This window comes from Liolophura sinensis, chromosome 6, assembly GCF_032854445.1.
Source record: "Liolophura sinensis isolate JHLJ2023 chromosome 6, CUHK_Ljap_v2, whole genome shotgun sequence".
NCBI classification, from domain to species: Eukaryota; Metazoa; Mollusca; class Polyplacophora; order Chitonida; family Chitonidae; genus Liolophura; species Liolophura sinensis.
In genome coordinates this window covers 50,997,939-51,015,761 of record NC_088300.1, presented here as the reverse complement: position 1 = coordinate 51,015,761, position 17,823 = coordinate 50,997,939, and the positions used below count along the sequence as shown (strand labels likewise).

Below are 17,823 nucleotides of genomic sequence, written 5' to 3'. Positions count from 1 at the left end.
TACAGAATTAATGATACACTGTCTCAGCTACATGTACTAGTGACCAGAAAATAGAATTATCGACAAAAACATCATACATGTAGAGTGAAACACTTCTTCAGTTGTTGGCTATAGGGTAGAACTACTGAAGAAGAAACACCACACAACAATGTAGATCCTCAACAAGTAGTATAGATTTAAGAAAACACCACATAACGATGCACATCCTCAACTAGCAGCATACATTCAGGAAAACACCTCACAATGATTCACATCCTCAACTAGTAGCATACATTCAGGAAAACACCACATAACGATGCACATCCTCAACTAGTAGCACAGATTCAGGAAAACACCTCACAATGATTCACATCCTCAACTAGTAGCATACATTCAGGAAAACACCTCACAATGATTCACATCCTCAACTAGTAGCATACATTCAGGAAAACACCCCACAATGATGCACATCCTCAACTAGTAGTTCAGATTCAGGAAAACACCTCACAATGATTCACATCCTCAACTAGTAGTGCAGATTCAGGAAAACACCACACAACGATGCACATCCTCAACTAGTAGCACAGATTCAGGAAAACACCCCACAATGATTCACATCCTCAACTAGTAGCATACATTCAGGAAAACACCTCACAATGATTCACATCCTCAACTAGTAGCATACATTCAGGAAAACACCCCACAATGATTTACATCCTCAACTAGTAGCACAGATTCAGGAAAACACCTCACAATGATGCACATCCTCAACTAGTAGCATAGATTCAGGAAAACACCACAAAATGATCCACATCCTCAACTAGTAGCATAGATTCAGGAAAACACCACAGAACACTACACAAAATTCTGCTTAGTTCAGGAGAACTGCTGTGGAAATATGTAACACAGTGGACATATAAAATAGGTCCATGACTTCACAAACAAGGTCCAGCACCTTAACTGAGTAACAAAATTTCACTTTACTTTACACCTGTCAGATTTCAGTGACCAGACACACCACAGTGTATTAAAATCAGTGCATACATACAAACTCCAGATCTACCAAATCCTGGATGGTATTACCTGCTCTAACTGCTGTGAAATCATCCCACTGTCCTCTAGAGGGTCTTCTAAACCATCTCTGTCAACAACAACAAACGATGGAAAACTGTGATCATTCTATTATTAAAAATATTATACTTATACATGTTCAGACATTATCATTTTGACACCAGGACTACTGCTTCTTGCCACAACAATATAAAGTAAATATTGTGGATCTGGCCTTGTGCACAATCACATACCTTTAGCCAATAGGCTTTTTGTTAAGTCTGTCTAGTATTAAACAGACCACCTGAGCTTAAGACCACATATATTTCCCACATACATCACACACTTGAAATTATAGTGGATATAACACAGCCCGCTATTCATACTGGAACACCACGGATACTGTTTAAGTGAGAGATCAAAGAGGCTACAATGTATATGCCTTAAGTTAATGGTGGAAAGGAAATGATCTCAAACAAACTTCATGTATTCATTTAAATATTTCACGTATACGACGGCAGCCAGCATTATGGTGGGAGGAAACCAAGCAGAGCCCAGGGGAAACCCACATCCATTCGCAGGTTGCTGGACTTGAACCCACGGCATTGGTGGGAGGCTCCTGGGTCATTGCGCTGTGCTTGCATGCTAACCCCACTTGGCCATGGCAAACTTCATGTAAGCCCATCTGAACAGACACCAGACATGATTCTGAGGCCGAAAAAATAAAAGTGAAATCTTCCTTGATGTACTTTAGTCTTAGATTGATTGATTGGTGTTTTACGTCATGAGCAACATCTCAGCTTTAAAACGCTTGACACGCACACAGATGTTTTCACTCTCCATTATTTGGTGTTTGTGCGGTTGAGCACTTCGCATGCGATACGACAAGCTGAATGCCGAACCATGGAGAATGAAACAATGTATCTTGTATCACACTGCAGAACTGACAGTTAAGTCCAACAACGCAAGTCTTAGCAGACACGTGTACCCTTGTGCGGGGAGTTTTATTGTTTGAAATAGTGATTGGAAAGAAAGAAAGGCAGCAGGGCGCAATGATCTGTTTAAGAAAGACAGCAGGTCGCAGTTTTATAAAGGCTGGGCGCTGCGCCCTACACATGCGCCTAACAAGGGGTCTTGAAAATAACAAAAAAATTTGCAAAAAATATCACCCATGATCAAAAAATGGAATTTTAATTTAAAGATCGAAAACCAGGAAAATAAGAAACAGAATTCCGTTTTAAAATGGAAGAATATCATGTGTGAGAAATACAAGCTCAGTTGATCACCTATTGTCACCAAGGCCTAAAGATTAGTTGTGGCAGGGGAATGTCAAAAACCCACTGTATAGCATGGGGTTGAGACTGAACCAACAACTTACATGTCACAGTTAATGAAAAAAAAACATTTTTACCATTTTTTAATGGAAGCTCTGACATTCCACATTCATATGAAAAATAAAAGGAAAAAATTTATTTTGGATAGTTTACCTGAGAACAGCATGTACTGATTCGAGGCGTGATGTTATATACGCCTTTGTCACCTCTGGTGTGTAGGTTTCCAGCATGTGCGGTTCTGAGGCCTTCACATACGGTACCGAGGCTACCATCCTCTGCCACAGGCTCAACAGATAATGTACACTGTTTGGGGAAAACTGCCACATTTGCTGTAGGGAAACACCAAATTGGGGAAAACATGCATCAACACTGAATTAAAATATAAGGCTTCACAATTAAAATGTATTACACTGCATATCGAATCGTTAAGATGTATAAAAAAAAAAGTAAAAGAAAACTTAACAATTACTTTATAATCCCTCACTGGTACTTCTTAGATGACCATATGTACACTGAAACACAGGATTCAATGTATGGCATAGAAGGGGAGGTAACTCAAACAGACTTACTCGTAAACTTGTGACTGTGAACTCAGCCACCAGTTTGATGATCTCTGGATAGTTATCCACTTTCACAAGCTCTCCCAACTGATAGTTTGTTTTTAAACGAGCCAGTAACCGACAGAATTCATGATAGTTACTGGGATCAGATAATGACTGAAACAGATATATAAATGATACACTTTCATGTTGGATGACAAAATCCTTTCTGCATCAGAGTAAACATTTCACATATCATGTAAATATTTTAAAACTTATTTTGGTAATATATGAATGACTTATATGAATTGCCATCAGGCAAATGGATGGAGAAGACCAGTGGAGTGCCCGGAGTAAAACACCATATTTATTTAAATGTTATTATATTTATTTATTTATTTGATTGGTGTTTTACGCCGCACTCAAGAATGTTTCACTTATACAACGGCGGCCAGCATTATGGTGGGAAACCCACGACCATCTGCAGGCTGCTGTCAGAGCTTCCCACGTACAGCCATAGAGGAAGCCAGCATGAGCTGGACTTGAGCTCACAGCAACCGCATTCACCAATTATATGTCCAATACAAAAGCCCCCTGCAGCCGAAAAAATTGACAGCTGGATTTGAGTCTGCAAGCAGACGTGATAATTCTTAATACACCACAATTTAAAGAATTTAAAGAACATTACAAACCTGTGGCTGCTCTAAGATTGACTTCACGCCTGTCACCAGATTGTTCAGAAATTTACACCTCTCATCGTTGTTAAACAAAGACCTCCGCACAGAGGCTATCTGAACAAGGCAAGACAAGGCCTAGAGTAAAGAAACGTAAAGAGCGGGTCTTAATGTAAGTCATTTCTGAAACCTCTACTTAATATTTTACTTGTAAAAACACATAGTAAAATGCACAGAAATCGAAATACAACATACATGTGTAGACAAAGATTCATATGAAATTTCAAAGGAAGGGGTGAAACAACATTATTGTTTTATTGTTGCTGATACAGCCAATATGCTGAACCATTTAAGTGCTATTTCAGTCCTAAGTGAAGCTGGGCAGAAATATTAAAATATGAAGGATACCCTAGGGAACAGAGCCAACCTAACAGTTCAAAAATACTTACAACAAATAACACTTCCTTTCTTTCTTTTCTTTGATTGGTGTTTTACACCGTACTCAAGAATATTTCACTTATGCGACGGCGGCCAACATTATGGTGGGAGGAAACCGGGCACAGCCGCAGGTTGCTGGCAGACCTTCCCACTTACGGCCGGAGAGGAAGCCAGTATGAGACAAATAACACTATTTAACTCCCACAGGTAAACAGTGCTGAAAAAGAAGATCTTCGGCAGTTTCCACAAAATTTTCCTGATGTGATGTGATAATATTCCTTATGTGACGATGAATCAGACAGATATGACGAAAAGGCAGCTGCTGGAATGATGGTATCAGCGTTTGGAAGTACAACGTCATTTTTTGCTACAAGTGAGTGATGGGTGACGTCAAGTGTTCTAGCATGACGTCACACCAGGCAAAATTGGAAATGACAGAAAATTTTTTCTTTCCGTAATATCCGCTGAAACTAACGACAGCAGTTTTAATACATGGCAATTTTTTTACAATTTAGGAAAGCAATTCAGACAATCTTCTTGTCATTTAACTCTGCTTTTAAGACATACAGGTCTTCACACTATAGTAGCTCTTTACGGTTGTTGGATGCCATACACGGTGGCACTAACATTCACTGAAACTGTGGCAGTTTGTTATCCAATCTTACAGAACACACCAGTGAACATATTGCCATGGGCCGAGCCTCTACTGGACTGCTACAAAGGTTCATCTGACACCACTTAACGTGACAATTAACTACGGAGGTAGATCTGAAACACATTTGAAACAGATGATAAAGACAACATGCAAACAACACTTACCATGGCTGATAATGATGAAGGTAGGCCCGCATACAAGTCAAAAAACAGACGTAATGTGCTGAAGTCAAGAAATGCTGAAAGAATAAAATAAAATTGTTCAATGATAAAAAATAATGAAAGAACCTAACTGTACAGCTAAGTATGCACAGATACAACTTCTTGCAAAATTTTACATATATGATCATCTGGTTTATGGGCAAAGAAAACGAAGAAGGGAATATTTTTGAAAGACCTAATATCTTTTTTGTTTCCAGCACTTCAATGCTATTCAGTTTAAGTATACAACCTCCATGAATGAATTCTATTTTAGCAGCTTATTCATTGGTTCATTTTTAAATGCAATACGATATTCAACACTGAAACATCAAGTTCTTTCAATTACTTTAAAAAAAAATAATTGAATTTCTAGCATTTTCTAGACCTTCTAAGCCTTTCAATCCAAATTTCAGGAATATTAAGGGATTTTCAAGGACCAGTGGATGGATTTGAAACACATTAATTTCAACAGAAAGGGTAACACCCAAGATTAAACACCATTACAATAATGTACATGTATATCTAAATTCAAACTGGTCAAATTAAATACACATATACACGTAACAAATTCATATGTAACTGTAACAACTGAAAAAAAGAATGATGTGCACAGTACCTGACCGCCAACTGGTGGGTATTTGAACTGTACATAAATCATCCGAAGATTCGTCGGTGGAGGTTCCGATAAAGTCAAAGGTCAGACAATTGTGTGCTAAACGGAGGGCATGTGATAACAAACCATGCTGGATGAGAAAAAGGACACCAGTGATAACACAGCAGTCACCTCGCTCTACATTAACAGGCACAATGTATGGTGCGACAAATATCATGTGATTAGTATCTACAAAACTTTATCATTGTTAATAATATACACTCTACATTTATGCATGGTGTATCTTGATAAAACGTCATGTAACTAATGAGAACAACTAGCACCATAGAATAGACCGTGAAAAATAACACTAAGACATGACAAAAATGTGACAAAGCATTGATTTATCATTATTTAACATCTGAAATTAAAAGTGCTCGCACTAACACTTCAATGGCATTGGACCCAAAACCACTTTTTTTTTTTTGTTTGTTTCTGGGTATAACGTTTTTTAATGATTTCACAATAAAAAATCAAACTATTAAGAAATACACCTACTTGTGCATCATCTGTGAAGTTGAGGTCCTTGATGTTCCCAGCTGCTGTGCGTAATAACGAACATGCTAACTGGAATATCTCAAACAACTGAGAGTCGCGAAATGACGACGCTATCTTCCGGTGTTTGGCAAGGGACCGACTAGCCTCTGCCTGTGAAAGGCAAACACAAACAATTTCTGCTTGTTAGATCTTCAGTTAAAATCAAAACCAGAAAATCCTTTGTAAAAATAAATTAAAATTTTAGTATACGCTCAGAATGAGTGGGACAAGGAACAGATAATCTTTCATTTCTTACCAATAGATAGACAACATCAAATATATTTTGTGTTTTACCTGTGAGCTGACACTAAAAATTCCCAGAACAGATTAAAATAAAACGGACAATTCACCTCTTCATTTTATCTGATTTTGAGGTTTTATGAATTTCCCGTTTTTCACAGTTTTCCAATCATACAAATATGTCTTCAACTTGAAAAATTTCTGGGATAGTTTCTGGGGCATTTTCCAAGTATTTCGAATTTTTTCTACACCCTCATTTGACATTCAAAAAAGCTTATTCTGCCAGTAGAACAACAACTTAAACTGGTGTGGCTTTTATACCTCTGAAAAAATAGTAAAACCTATATAGTTTTGCCCTTTGCTTACTTTAATTTTGTTTTTTTTTTTGTAAATTGATATAAGGAAGGTTTCACACCTAACAATGTGAGGAGATCTGTCAGAGTTTTGTAGAGCGCTGCTGATACTCACCTCACTTACCTGGTTCATCTCACAGACTAGCTGGGAGAGGAGTTGTACCCCAATCATCACATGCTGGGTGGAACCACTCTGAAACACATCACAAATAGACTTAAAGCCAACTCATTTTTTTGTTTTATTTTACAGCGGAGAATCCTTATCAAACTCTTGTATCACTAAAGGTAAAAATATTAAGCAACCTTTGTTGATATTAATTTACCGATGACCCGTCTCACTGTGTTCCGGAGACACAAATGACACCTCTTTTCTTCAGAAGCTTAAGTTCACCAATTTTCTACATCATTCGTCTAAACGAATAACCTTTTGTTAAACTATATCCGGATGCCCATGTTAAAGTAAATGTGATCAAAAATAGTTGCCTAACATATGGCATTTCACATAATATAGTAGGACTTTTCTCTACCTTTAGCAATAAAAGTGTTTGAACTCTAAACTCCACTACTGACTACTGCTACCTAAAATTCCTGACAAGGTTAACTCAGTCTGCCAGATTCTGACAGTTTCATTATTTTTGCAAAAGGTGTTTTGAGGTTTGTATGGAACATTGGTTAATATTTTATCGGAAAAATGGAAGTTTAAGTACCAAAAGTAATATTTTATAACCCTTATTTGCCTCAAAGTTTGCACTTTTTCAGGCAAATGTTACACAACAAATACAGTAAATGCATCAGCACTCTTGATTGTTTAATTTACTGGACAGCACACTTAGCAAAATATTAAAGAGATAAATAAAGCACGCTTCGCGAAGCATATCATGAACACATATAAAAACCAAACTGTGGTTGGTTTCACCACTATTTCTGTCAAATCATGACTGTGTTTTCCTTTAGTTATCTGGTTTCAATGCCAACAATTTATGTTGCTGCCTAACTGGAATGCCTTTCTAATGCTGCCAGACACGACATACTAGCTCTGGGCCGATAACCTCATTGAAACATCACAGTTCGTAAGTCGTGTCAATCAAGGCTTGATTTATTTCCTCATCATCAGATTCATTTCATGGTAAAATAAATCACAAAATTAGGTCAAGATGAAGCACTGATTTTTTGGGTCATTACTACCTGTGGACAATAAGCAACTGACAACACCTGTGTGGCCTTTCAACGTTTATACAAGACCACTGGTCTACATATCTGTACATCACACATGTGAAAGTTCGTCAGTAATTTGTCAGAGGCTGGTGGTTTATTCCACCCACAAAACTGATCACTCATAACTCCTTAAACTATAATACAGCATATGGAAATAACGTCACAACCTCTAACCCCCCACCCCCAACCCCCACCCACCCACACACCGTCACACCTAAACACATAAAACACTGTCCTTTAAAGCTTACCTGTATGAACTTTCCCACATCACTGACAACATTCCGGAACACATACTCCTCCTTGCTGAGGTCAAACCAGCCTAGTTTAGTCATACGAGCAAACAGCTGAAAATGTAACATGATAAGATGTAGTTGAACTGATCAGTATTTTACACTGTGCCCATTTTCAAGTTTACTGATGGATGAAACAGTTATGAAAATCCCATCACATCGCAGTTTGTCAAACAAATTCCTGTACTTTGTTCTGATTTTTCAGGGGAGCTATGAGAACCAACACCAATGTGACAGCTTTAATACATATTTAATATGACTACAAAGAAAAAAAAATGCACTGTGAACAGCCCGTATGAGCAGAGGCTCAGTCTCACATCCTTGGCTGTTGCCAAAGTTTTCTGGGAACTATGAACTATGACAATTAAACTGATTATTCTTTCGAGCCAGGCTATATAAACAAAGTTAATTAAATATGACTTGGGACCTGCTTAACTAATAAAAACTGACGGTTTGACTTTGTTGTCCATCACCACCAGTTGAAACATTGGGTTAAAAGTGCTGAAGGCATGGTATTTCACAAGTTATCTCTCTCACCTGAACCAGGGCTTGGAGGACATAATGAACCAGCTTAGGCCGAGTGGCCAGATAGTTCAGAATGTAATTTTCTACAACAGATGAAGGAAATATTTTATTTTTGTCATCCAAACATATACTTTGTATCACTGAATACAAAACCAGTCCAATGCAATGAATTAGTTTATGTTCAAAATGTATATGTATATATCAAATGTATATATATATCAAAGTGTTTATGTACACTGTATATGTACACTAAAAAAAATCATGAAAAATCTTACATTACACACACTGCTCAAATATGTTTCTTTATTAAGTACACGTTAAGGATTCAACATTCTCAGAGGAACCAAAGCCAGATGTAGGTGGACTTGCGACACCAAGCATCTGGGTACAATCAACGAAGTCAAAATATGCATTAAGCCAATGTATCACTTATGTCAAAATGTTTCCATAAACCTTGAGATCATGAGCATCTGACCAGGTTCTGTCCAAATTTCACACTGGTCAACCTTTCCCTGGTTGTATCTTGCATGTGAACCATCACAAAAACCAAAAGTGTGCAAATTGCGCTCAACTGGGCACACTAAGCATACACAGATCAACTGGGTACTCAACTGTGTTCAACTATAAGCTAATAATGAGTCGGCACTTGTTAGCAGTAGCAAGCCCATGAAGATCAACTTAAACCAACCCCTGATCAACTTCTCCCAGATGCATGCAGATGCTCTGAGATGCTAAGAATCACCAAACACTGAGCTGCTACAAGTTAATCTACACCTAGCTTAAAATTCTGTTAACTGAAAGATAATATAATGCCAAGGCAAAATATTGACATCATACCAAATTCTTTGCACTGTTGAGTTGCAATGCACTTACTGATGTCAATGCGCTGTTCTAGAGGTAACATAACATTGGGACGAGCCACCAGTTTCGTTAGTGTTGTGGCAGCCAGCAGCTGAGCATAAGGGGACTGTAACACAAAGCAAACATATAAGACAGCATGTTACGAGAAACACGCATCAACACACAGGACATATCAATATCTTCTTACTAGTAACCCATGAGAACACCTGTGCACATGTATTTTTTTCAAAACAACAAGCAAATTATATAAAAACTTCCAATTGAGAACAAGACACCCAATCATCAAGGATGACTTATCTCCCCTGCACAAGACACAGGAACAGAGATTTGACAGAAAGATATTAAAGAATCTTAAACCAAAATTTTTTATCAATGGTCAGTGCAGTACGAGTTAAGCTTGAAGTAAACACAGAGGACATCTGCAGCCCATTTAACATGATCTTCCTACTGATTGGCAATTTTAAAACTTCTCCAGCCTGTTTCAAGACTGCTCAATCAGCCAGTAGCATGAGCAAAATGGGTCCAAAGTCAACTTTGTTGCTCTACTGGTCTGAAATATGTGAATATATGTAAATCAAAATGGTGTCCAGTCTTACATTTCCTCTCTCCAGTAGCAGCTGACATTTGTTAAGACAATCCGGTGAATTAGCAAAAGCCACCAAAGTTTTCTCTGCTTCAGATCGAAGGTTGCTGTCTGCCGTCTCATAGAGCTGTTTACAAAGCCCTTCTAGCTGGACCAACTCCTACAAGACACAAAACAACTGAATTGTAACACTCTTTTCTTATAACATATAAACAGACCACTTGCATAATGAAGTCGGACAACACCTGTGTAGGTAAGATCTACATGTAATGAAGCTACATGTATTCCTGTAGAAGATTCAATTCCTGTATCCCATCTGACCAACCCCCTGTCATTCAGATTATCACAGAGTAATGAAAGTGTCACATTGACAAAACTCAATGTTTCCTATCCCCTAATCTTTCCCCACAACTGTCAATGTTCTTTGCTTAAAATGCTAATACAATTCAGCTTGATTTACACCGTGTAGTGCTCATTTTTGCCAGTCTTCAACTGCTAAACTGTTCTAAGAAAGGCATTTTAACATGTCTGTATGTCCTAATCAATAGGGCTAAGAAAAACTTTCAGAACATGGCCTCAGAAAAGTAACAGCTTCAATACCTTTAAGATACCAATCCTTACATATCAGCCTTGTCATCTGAACATTATCATTTAGATACATGACCATTTTCACAAGAATGCTTGACCACTTCAATGCTTCATCTTTGATGTACTTGGTGTCCGAACAATGCTCCAGGATAAATTTGACAGGAGGGAAACCAGCTGACTTTGACCAGTTATGCTGATTTGTTTCCACAGTTATTATACTGGGGATAGGGCAACCTCCTGGTTTCATACAGCACTTAGGAGATCTTCTGGAGAATGACTGTATAAAGATGTTGACCACTGTGCGTCCTTGGGCATATGACGTCTGCAGCCACTGCTCATTTCTGCATCAACCTATACACTGGTCCCAAACCTTCTTTGTCCATAAAGTTTCATATATCTAGTAATTTTGAGTGAACAAACAGTGTTCAGTTTTATCTGTGTTTTCACTTGGACAATCAACTCTCTCAAGTCGCTGTATTTACAAAGAGCAATTATTTTGAGTCCCTTACCTAACCTTCCCTTGTTGCCTAGATCACGAGAGATATTCAGCCAACTTGAAATGTCAAGGCACAGTGTTGTCTGGTAATTATGCGTTCTACCATGTAACTTAAGTTCTTCTTTATAAAACTTTATAAAGTACTAGACTTATAAAATTCACTTTCAATCCTTCGTATTGTTTACATGTGCGATTCACAAGGGAATGCTGCACTGTGGGACTCTTTGCACGACCTTATTTTCCTGTTATCTTGCTGGGCGGGCAATGTAAACAACTGACAGATTTCCACACATAATTCTCTTAATTGACATTTTTCGGATCATAGGCCCAGGAGGTATAGTTAGGGGTCAAATGCAACTCATTTTTGTATTCATCAGAACCAATTCAAAACTTCTGAATTATACCCCATTCACGCAGACAAAATTCAGACCGGATCAAATCTGAAGCGGTTTAAATCGAAGTCAGTTGTAAAAATGCGTGCGTTCACGAAGGGCCAATCCGGTTTGAAGCCAGTTCAGGGATTTGCCCGTTCACAGTCACATTAAAGCCGGTTTAGTAATTACGATGTCATCCTGACATCCAGGTAATCGGGGCATTTAATCCAGTTACATTCACGTGGCACAGATAACCCACTCAAAGCCTGAAACTGGCTTAAAGTTACGTCGCTAGCTGGAGTACATAAACCGGACTAAATGCCCCCAAATTGCATTCACAAGGGCCATGTTAAACTGGTTCAAAGCCACTTTCGCAAGTGAAACCAGCTTAACTCTGTCCGTATAAACGGGGTATTTCTTTCGGCAGTATGTCCCTTTAACCTAGTGATAGTCTAAGGAATAAGATACTGACTGGTTCTATTAAAATGAGAGTGCAATGTGGTGATATTTGACAACCTGATCCTTGTTTATCACACTGACACATCAGGCGGTGACTTCCAACTCCACTTTGAGTTTTCAGAATGAGGTGCAATGGAAGGAATCTCAAGGAAAATCAATTAAAAAGCATATCTCCACAAGATGCCCTACTGACCTCTTACCTTTATCTAATGTCTACATCAGTGTTCTCAGATTAGCCAGAGTCTAATAAAATTGTCTCAAGTAAACTCACTGGTTTTGGAATGAAAAAGAGATGAGCATGTTTTGCATGTCTCTTTTGCCAATCACCATTTAATTTAATTAACTGACTTATTTATTTATTTCTCTGATTGGTGTTTTATGCCGTATTAAGAATATTTCCCATAAACGGTGGGATGAAACTGGGCAGAGCCTGGGGGAAACCCACAATAATTCGCAGGTTGCTGCCAGACCATCCCAAGTACGGCCGTAGAGGGAGCCAGCATGAACTAGACTTGAACTCACAGCAACAGCATTGGTGGGAGGCTCCTGGGTCATTGCACTGGTGTGCTAACCCCCTCAGCCACAGAGGCCCCTTGAGCTGACTTACATATGGCGCTGAAATCCCATATGGACATATTACGCGCAAAGAATTCAGACAGTCTGGGCCATATCTAGAGCCATTTTAGTTCCGGAAGACTGTTGGGCCCCTAAACTATTCAAGTTGTATTCAAGTAAATTAAACAAAAATATGACCGTTTACCTACAAAAGTTCCAGTTCTCATACAAATTTTCTTCATTCACAGACTTAGAAGCTTTCAGAAACCATCATTTTGAGTTGCAGTTCATAAAATGTGTTTATGCGGGGTTACAATGTCACCTGTAAAGTTTGAGATCAGAACCATTTTGTTGTAGATGTGGCCCTGACAGTGGACAGCATCTTACTATGGAGGACATCACACTGAGAACAGTGGAGTGCCCTGTACGGTGTGAGTCTGTTATGTGTGTAATTATATCCGATAGAATTATATGACCGAGTCTGGACAATGTATAGCTTGCACGTGCTAAAAAATGACGTTGTCTAGACCATAGGAAACATTTATTGCATTCTTTTATAAATTTCCGATCTGTCTTCCACTTAATAATTTGAACGTTGCCCCTTATGATCATCGTAATAACAAATCCTATAGGCTGTAGCCCTGTTCCCATCGCGTGTGATGGAATGCACATCACTTCACCACTGTTACTTGAATTGTTTATCATTTGTTCATAACTACCAGTACCGTAACAGCGGGTGCATCGGGCAACTGGTTATGCAGTTGTGTTATCGTTCAGGTTTGCGACGTTGAAAACTGAAGAATTACGCAGAAAAACTGAGATTTTGGGATCATTTTTCTTGAATCCGCGCCACTCACCTGTTCGTCCGCCATTTTTGTTTTCTCAACTGTCGGAATTAAAGCGCCCTCTGGACAGGGGAAATCACCTTTAACAACTTCGGCCACCTTGCATTCATTAGGAACAATTCAAATATTCTGCACAGCAGAAAGACCCTGACGCCCTCTATTATAGAAACTAGCACCACTGTGGAGTTTTGTATTCTCAGGATATATTAGACACGAAAGGAAACGTTTTAGACATCATTATGTATCAAGAATAATCTTTCACTAGATTACGATGGTTACAAACTATGGAATGTAGGCCCCTATTAGTAAAATCATGTACACGAGCAATGCGGTAGGCAACCCAAACATTCTGTGTAAGAAACAACTTGAGATTCTTCGTTGACACCCCGCCTATTGGACTTATAGAGTTTACTGAAGCTAAAGTCTGTTGTAAGTTTTTGTGTCAAGGTTTTATTTCTAAAAAATCTAGCACCAAGTCTATTGATTTATTTATTTATTTGATTGATGTTTTACGCTGTGCTCAAGAATATTTCACTTACACGACGGCGGCCAGCGTTATGGTGGAAGGAAACCGGGCAGAGCCCGGGGGAAACACACGACCATTTGCAGGTTGCTGATAGACCTTCCCACGTGGGCCTACGGCCGGAGAGGAGGCCAGCGTGAGCGATCACATTGATGAAAGGCACAAGGGGTCATTGCGCCGCGCTGGTGTGCTAGCCCCTCCGCCATGGAGCCCCTTTCCACCAAGTCTATTGATGTTCATAACATAAATGCTAGAAACGTATGGCTACCCTTTTGGTTGTGTGTTGATAACAAGGTTAAGTCCTTCATTACAAAATCTTACGTACCGGTACTATTTAGTTCTACAACGTTTTTCTACATGTACTCAGTGCTATTCCATCTTTAAGTTGTTCCACGTGTGGCCATTTAAATAATTACCAAAGCGGTTAAATAATAAGAAACGGTTCTGTATAGTAAAATCTTGTATAAAGCACACTATCGAGGAATACAGTCTTTTGCCATGCTATAGAAAAATTCTTCTAAATGTTCCTAGATCCTATCTAGATATACAAGTCAGCGGTCAGCGTTTTGGGAGGATTCACTCATGAAAATGCCGAGGAGAAACTATTAAATACTCATCAGCGAAGATGTAAATCGAAAAAGATACAAAACAAATTGAAAACGAGATACAGATGAAATTTTTACAGGCAGAGGATATACATTTAGTAAGGCAAAAAGAATTAGAGGGCGTTATGATTAGAACAAAATTAAAATCAACTGAAAGTGGAGAACAAACAACGAAATCGTGAGAGAAGAGATATTATAGGGCCTATGGCCTACTAGTAAACTTATTAATATCAAAACTGACATTAGACGGTGGAGATGATACATATAATCATCTATTATATGTATGACCTGCGATTTTAAACCAAAAACTCTATTATGAAAAATTATATGAAAGGACTGAACAAAAAGTCTTAGTAATCTGTCAAACATCAAGGCGCAAACATTAGCTCAAAGTGTAAATAGCTATACGGAAGTAAGAAATGACTGAAGAATATAGATGAAAATCTATAACGTTCAAAGTCCAGCAAATAATGGATTTCCAGTAGCTCTTTATAAAATGTTTTGGAATGGGATAGGATATTTTGTTCTCAGATCGGCCAACGAAGGTTTTACTAATGGTCATATGTCAGTTTCAAGAAAACAAGGCTTAACAACCTGACTCCCGAAACCTAAAAAAACTTAGAGATAAACTAGAATCTGGGTGTCCGAAATATATACTCCTCGACGAGTCTTTAAGAAACGTTATAGCAACATTAGATCTTTATTACACTACTGGGGCCTTTGTGACCGAGGGGGTTAGCACATCAGCCCGGTGCAATGACCCAGGAACCACTTACCAATGCGGCCGCATGACGTCCAGCCCATACTTGCTTATTCACCGGCCGTACGTGGGAAGGTCTGGCAGCAATCTGCGGATGGTCGTGGGTTTCCCCCGGGCTCTGCCCGGTTTCTTCCCACTATAATCCTGGCTGCCGTCGTATAAGTGAAATATTCTTCAGTAAGGCATAAAACATCAATGGACTAAATAAATAAATACATAAATAAATAAATTATTACACCTCCTCTAACATAAAGTGGAGTAAGGCTTTCATTCCGGCTTTCCCTATACAAAATTGAAAGACCTGCAATATATTTATTTATTTGACGTGTTTTACTCCGTACTGAAGAATATTTCACTTATACGACGGCGGTCAGCATTATGGTGGGAGGAGACTGGGCACAGCCCGGGGGAAACACACGACCATCCACAGGTTTGTTGGCAGACCTTCCCACGTACGGCCGGAGAGAAGCCAGCATAAGCTGGACATGAGCTCACAGCTACCGCATTCGTGAGAGGCTCCTGGGTCATTTCGCCGCGCTGGCGTGCTTAACCCCTCGGCCAAACAGGCCTCCCACTTCCAACATAAGCTTTTGCACAGAATAATTCCAGCCAGTATATATCGTCATATAAATCTGGGCGAAAATCACGCGATACTTGTGATTATTGCAAGCAAAATAAAGAAACAATAGACCACTTATTTTGCTCAACTGCTCGGCAGTTTTGGGATCGATAGGTAATCGGGATGGAGATAATTTGAAAACTCTGGATGCAGTTGTATTAGACTTATCGACTGTACGCACACACAACGTGATGCGGCAATCTAACCACGATAAAAGCAAACATCCCATTAATCCGCTACCGAAGGTTAAAGACAAAGGAACAACTCTTGTATTTACCTTTCTGTAATTTTAAGCAGTGATAAATCAGGGTACATGTATTATGTAGGGATACAATTAATCATCAATGTTCTTGAATTTTCATTGTTGATAGCGGGAAAACATTTCTGTTTGAAAGTGATGGCTAGATTTTCACTTACTGTAAATTGCATAATTCAAGACTTCAGTAATTTATGTTTTGAGCTGAAGTTTTGCATTCATGTGTCTCCTACAGGCGAAATATTTAGTAACCTTGCTACTAATCTTTACGTTTTTGGGGATAGTGTACGAACGGTGCAATAAATTGACTCTTACTTTTTTGCTTTCTGAGATCTAATCCATGGAAGCCGATGTCGTTCGTTTGTTCCTGGTCAAGCCGCATCCCATATTCTGTAAAATTTCTGATAGTGTGATCACAGTTTTCTCCCACCTTTTCCTGTATTCCACAGGGTACTGCGGCGCAATCTCGCCTCAGATCTATAACTCTACGGTTTAGATTGTCAAGTTTTCACAGAAGTTTATTTGTATACAAGTATGTTTATTTCTATTTATAGGACAGATGGCCGATTCCCCCTCTGGGGCCTCTGGTGTAGTAGGATTACACACTTATGCCTTACCATTGGTATGATATGCCTTTCTAGGAAGACTGCTTGATGCGGAAACAAAATGTCGAGTGGGGTGGTTGCCGGCTCACAACGCATGCTTTTGGCCTATATCATAAAATATAGTTTTCCTACCTAGACATAAAATTTTCCAGATATGTTTTAAAAACATTGTGGTTTTTGAGTTTTACCTACGGCTTGGGGCTTTTAATTAGAGGTTTATGTCATTCAGGCTAGAATCCCTGTTGTACCTGTTCGGATTATTGTTCTCACTAAATTTTTGGAGCGTTTTTTGAGAAAGCGGCTAGTTATAACATTTATGAAACTTCTCTGTTATGTAAGGGCCTGAAGTTGTGCACAAAAAATTGACAATAATTTCCACACTGTTGAAAATTTCACTGTGGCAAATCGTTTCTCTGATGAAGTTTGGACACTTATTCTGAATATACAATTTTCTCAATAAATACCTGTGTGTTGTGATACGAGCTACATGTAAGGTGTCATGAGTATACCGCCTATTATTAGCATACGGCCCAAGGGTCAGTTTGTCTTTCGATGCGGCCTTACCTACTTTGCACTTGCCTTTCTCGAAGTGCTGCATTACCTGACTGGGTAGCACCATCTTTGTTGAAAGCAAGAAGCGTGCTCAAAGTTTGCCGGCATAAATACCATGTGCTGCTATTAGAAATATTTAAAGAGCGATAAGAAAACAGTAAACTACATACCTTTCACTTATAAACTTTCATCGCATGGGCAATAATATTTCTTACGGATTCATACTATATATATATATATTACATACAGATATGCAAATAATGATCCTTATATATATTATGAAATATTCTTGAGTATGGAGTGAAACCTCAGTCAAATAATAAAAACTATGCATATTACAGTACCAAAGTGGCACAACTCTTATTACTCACAGCATACACATATGTTTATGTATTTATAAATGATGATTTCGTATAAGTTGTGTTCTACACCTTTCAATCAGATCTCAGAATAAACGCATC

General features: G+C 38.6%; 1 protein-coding gene across 1 annotated transcript in view; it reads right to left on the bottom strand.

Moving 5' to 3' along the window:
* LOC135466208 (exportin-7-like) overlaps positions 1–13,473 on the bottom strand; it is a 35,976-nt gene extending 22,503 nt beyond the window's left edge. The window contains exons 1-13 of the mRNA XM_064743612.1: positions 13,455–13,473; positions 10,139–10,285; positions 9,555–9,648; positions 8,694–8,764; positions 8,115–8,210; positions 6,776–6,844; positions 6,020–6,169; positions 5,486–5,612; positions 4,834–4,907; positions 3,595–3,714; positions 2,933–3,079; positions 2,517–2,692; positions 1,063–1,120 (exon numbers count right to left, since the gene is read on the bottom strand). Of these exons, the coding sequence (XP_064599682.1) occupies positions 1,063–1,120; positions 2,517–2,692; positions 2,933–3,079; positions 3,595–3,714; positions 4,834–4,907; positions 5,486–5,612; positions 6,020–6,169; positions 6,776–6,844; positions 8,115–8,210; positions 8,694–8,764; positions 9,555–9,648; positions 10,139–10,285; positions 13,455–13,469 (1,344 nt within the window). The 5' untranslated portion in view covers positions 13,470–13,473. The remainder of the gene's footprint in view (positions 1–1,062; positions 1,121–2,516; positions 2,693–2,932; positions 3,080–3,594; positions 3,715–4,833; positions 4,908–5,485; positions 5,613–6,019; positions 6,170–6,775; positions 6,845–8,114; positions 8,211–8,693; positions 8,765–9,554; positions 9,649–10,138; positions 10,286–13,454) is intronic.
* Positions 13,474–17,823: the final 4,350 nt, after the last annotated feature.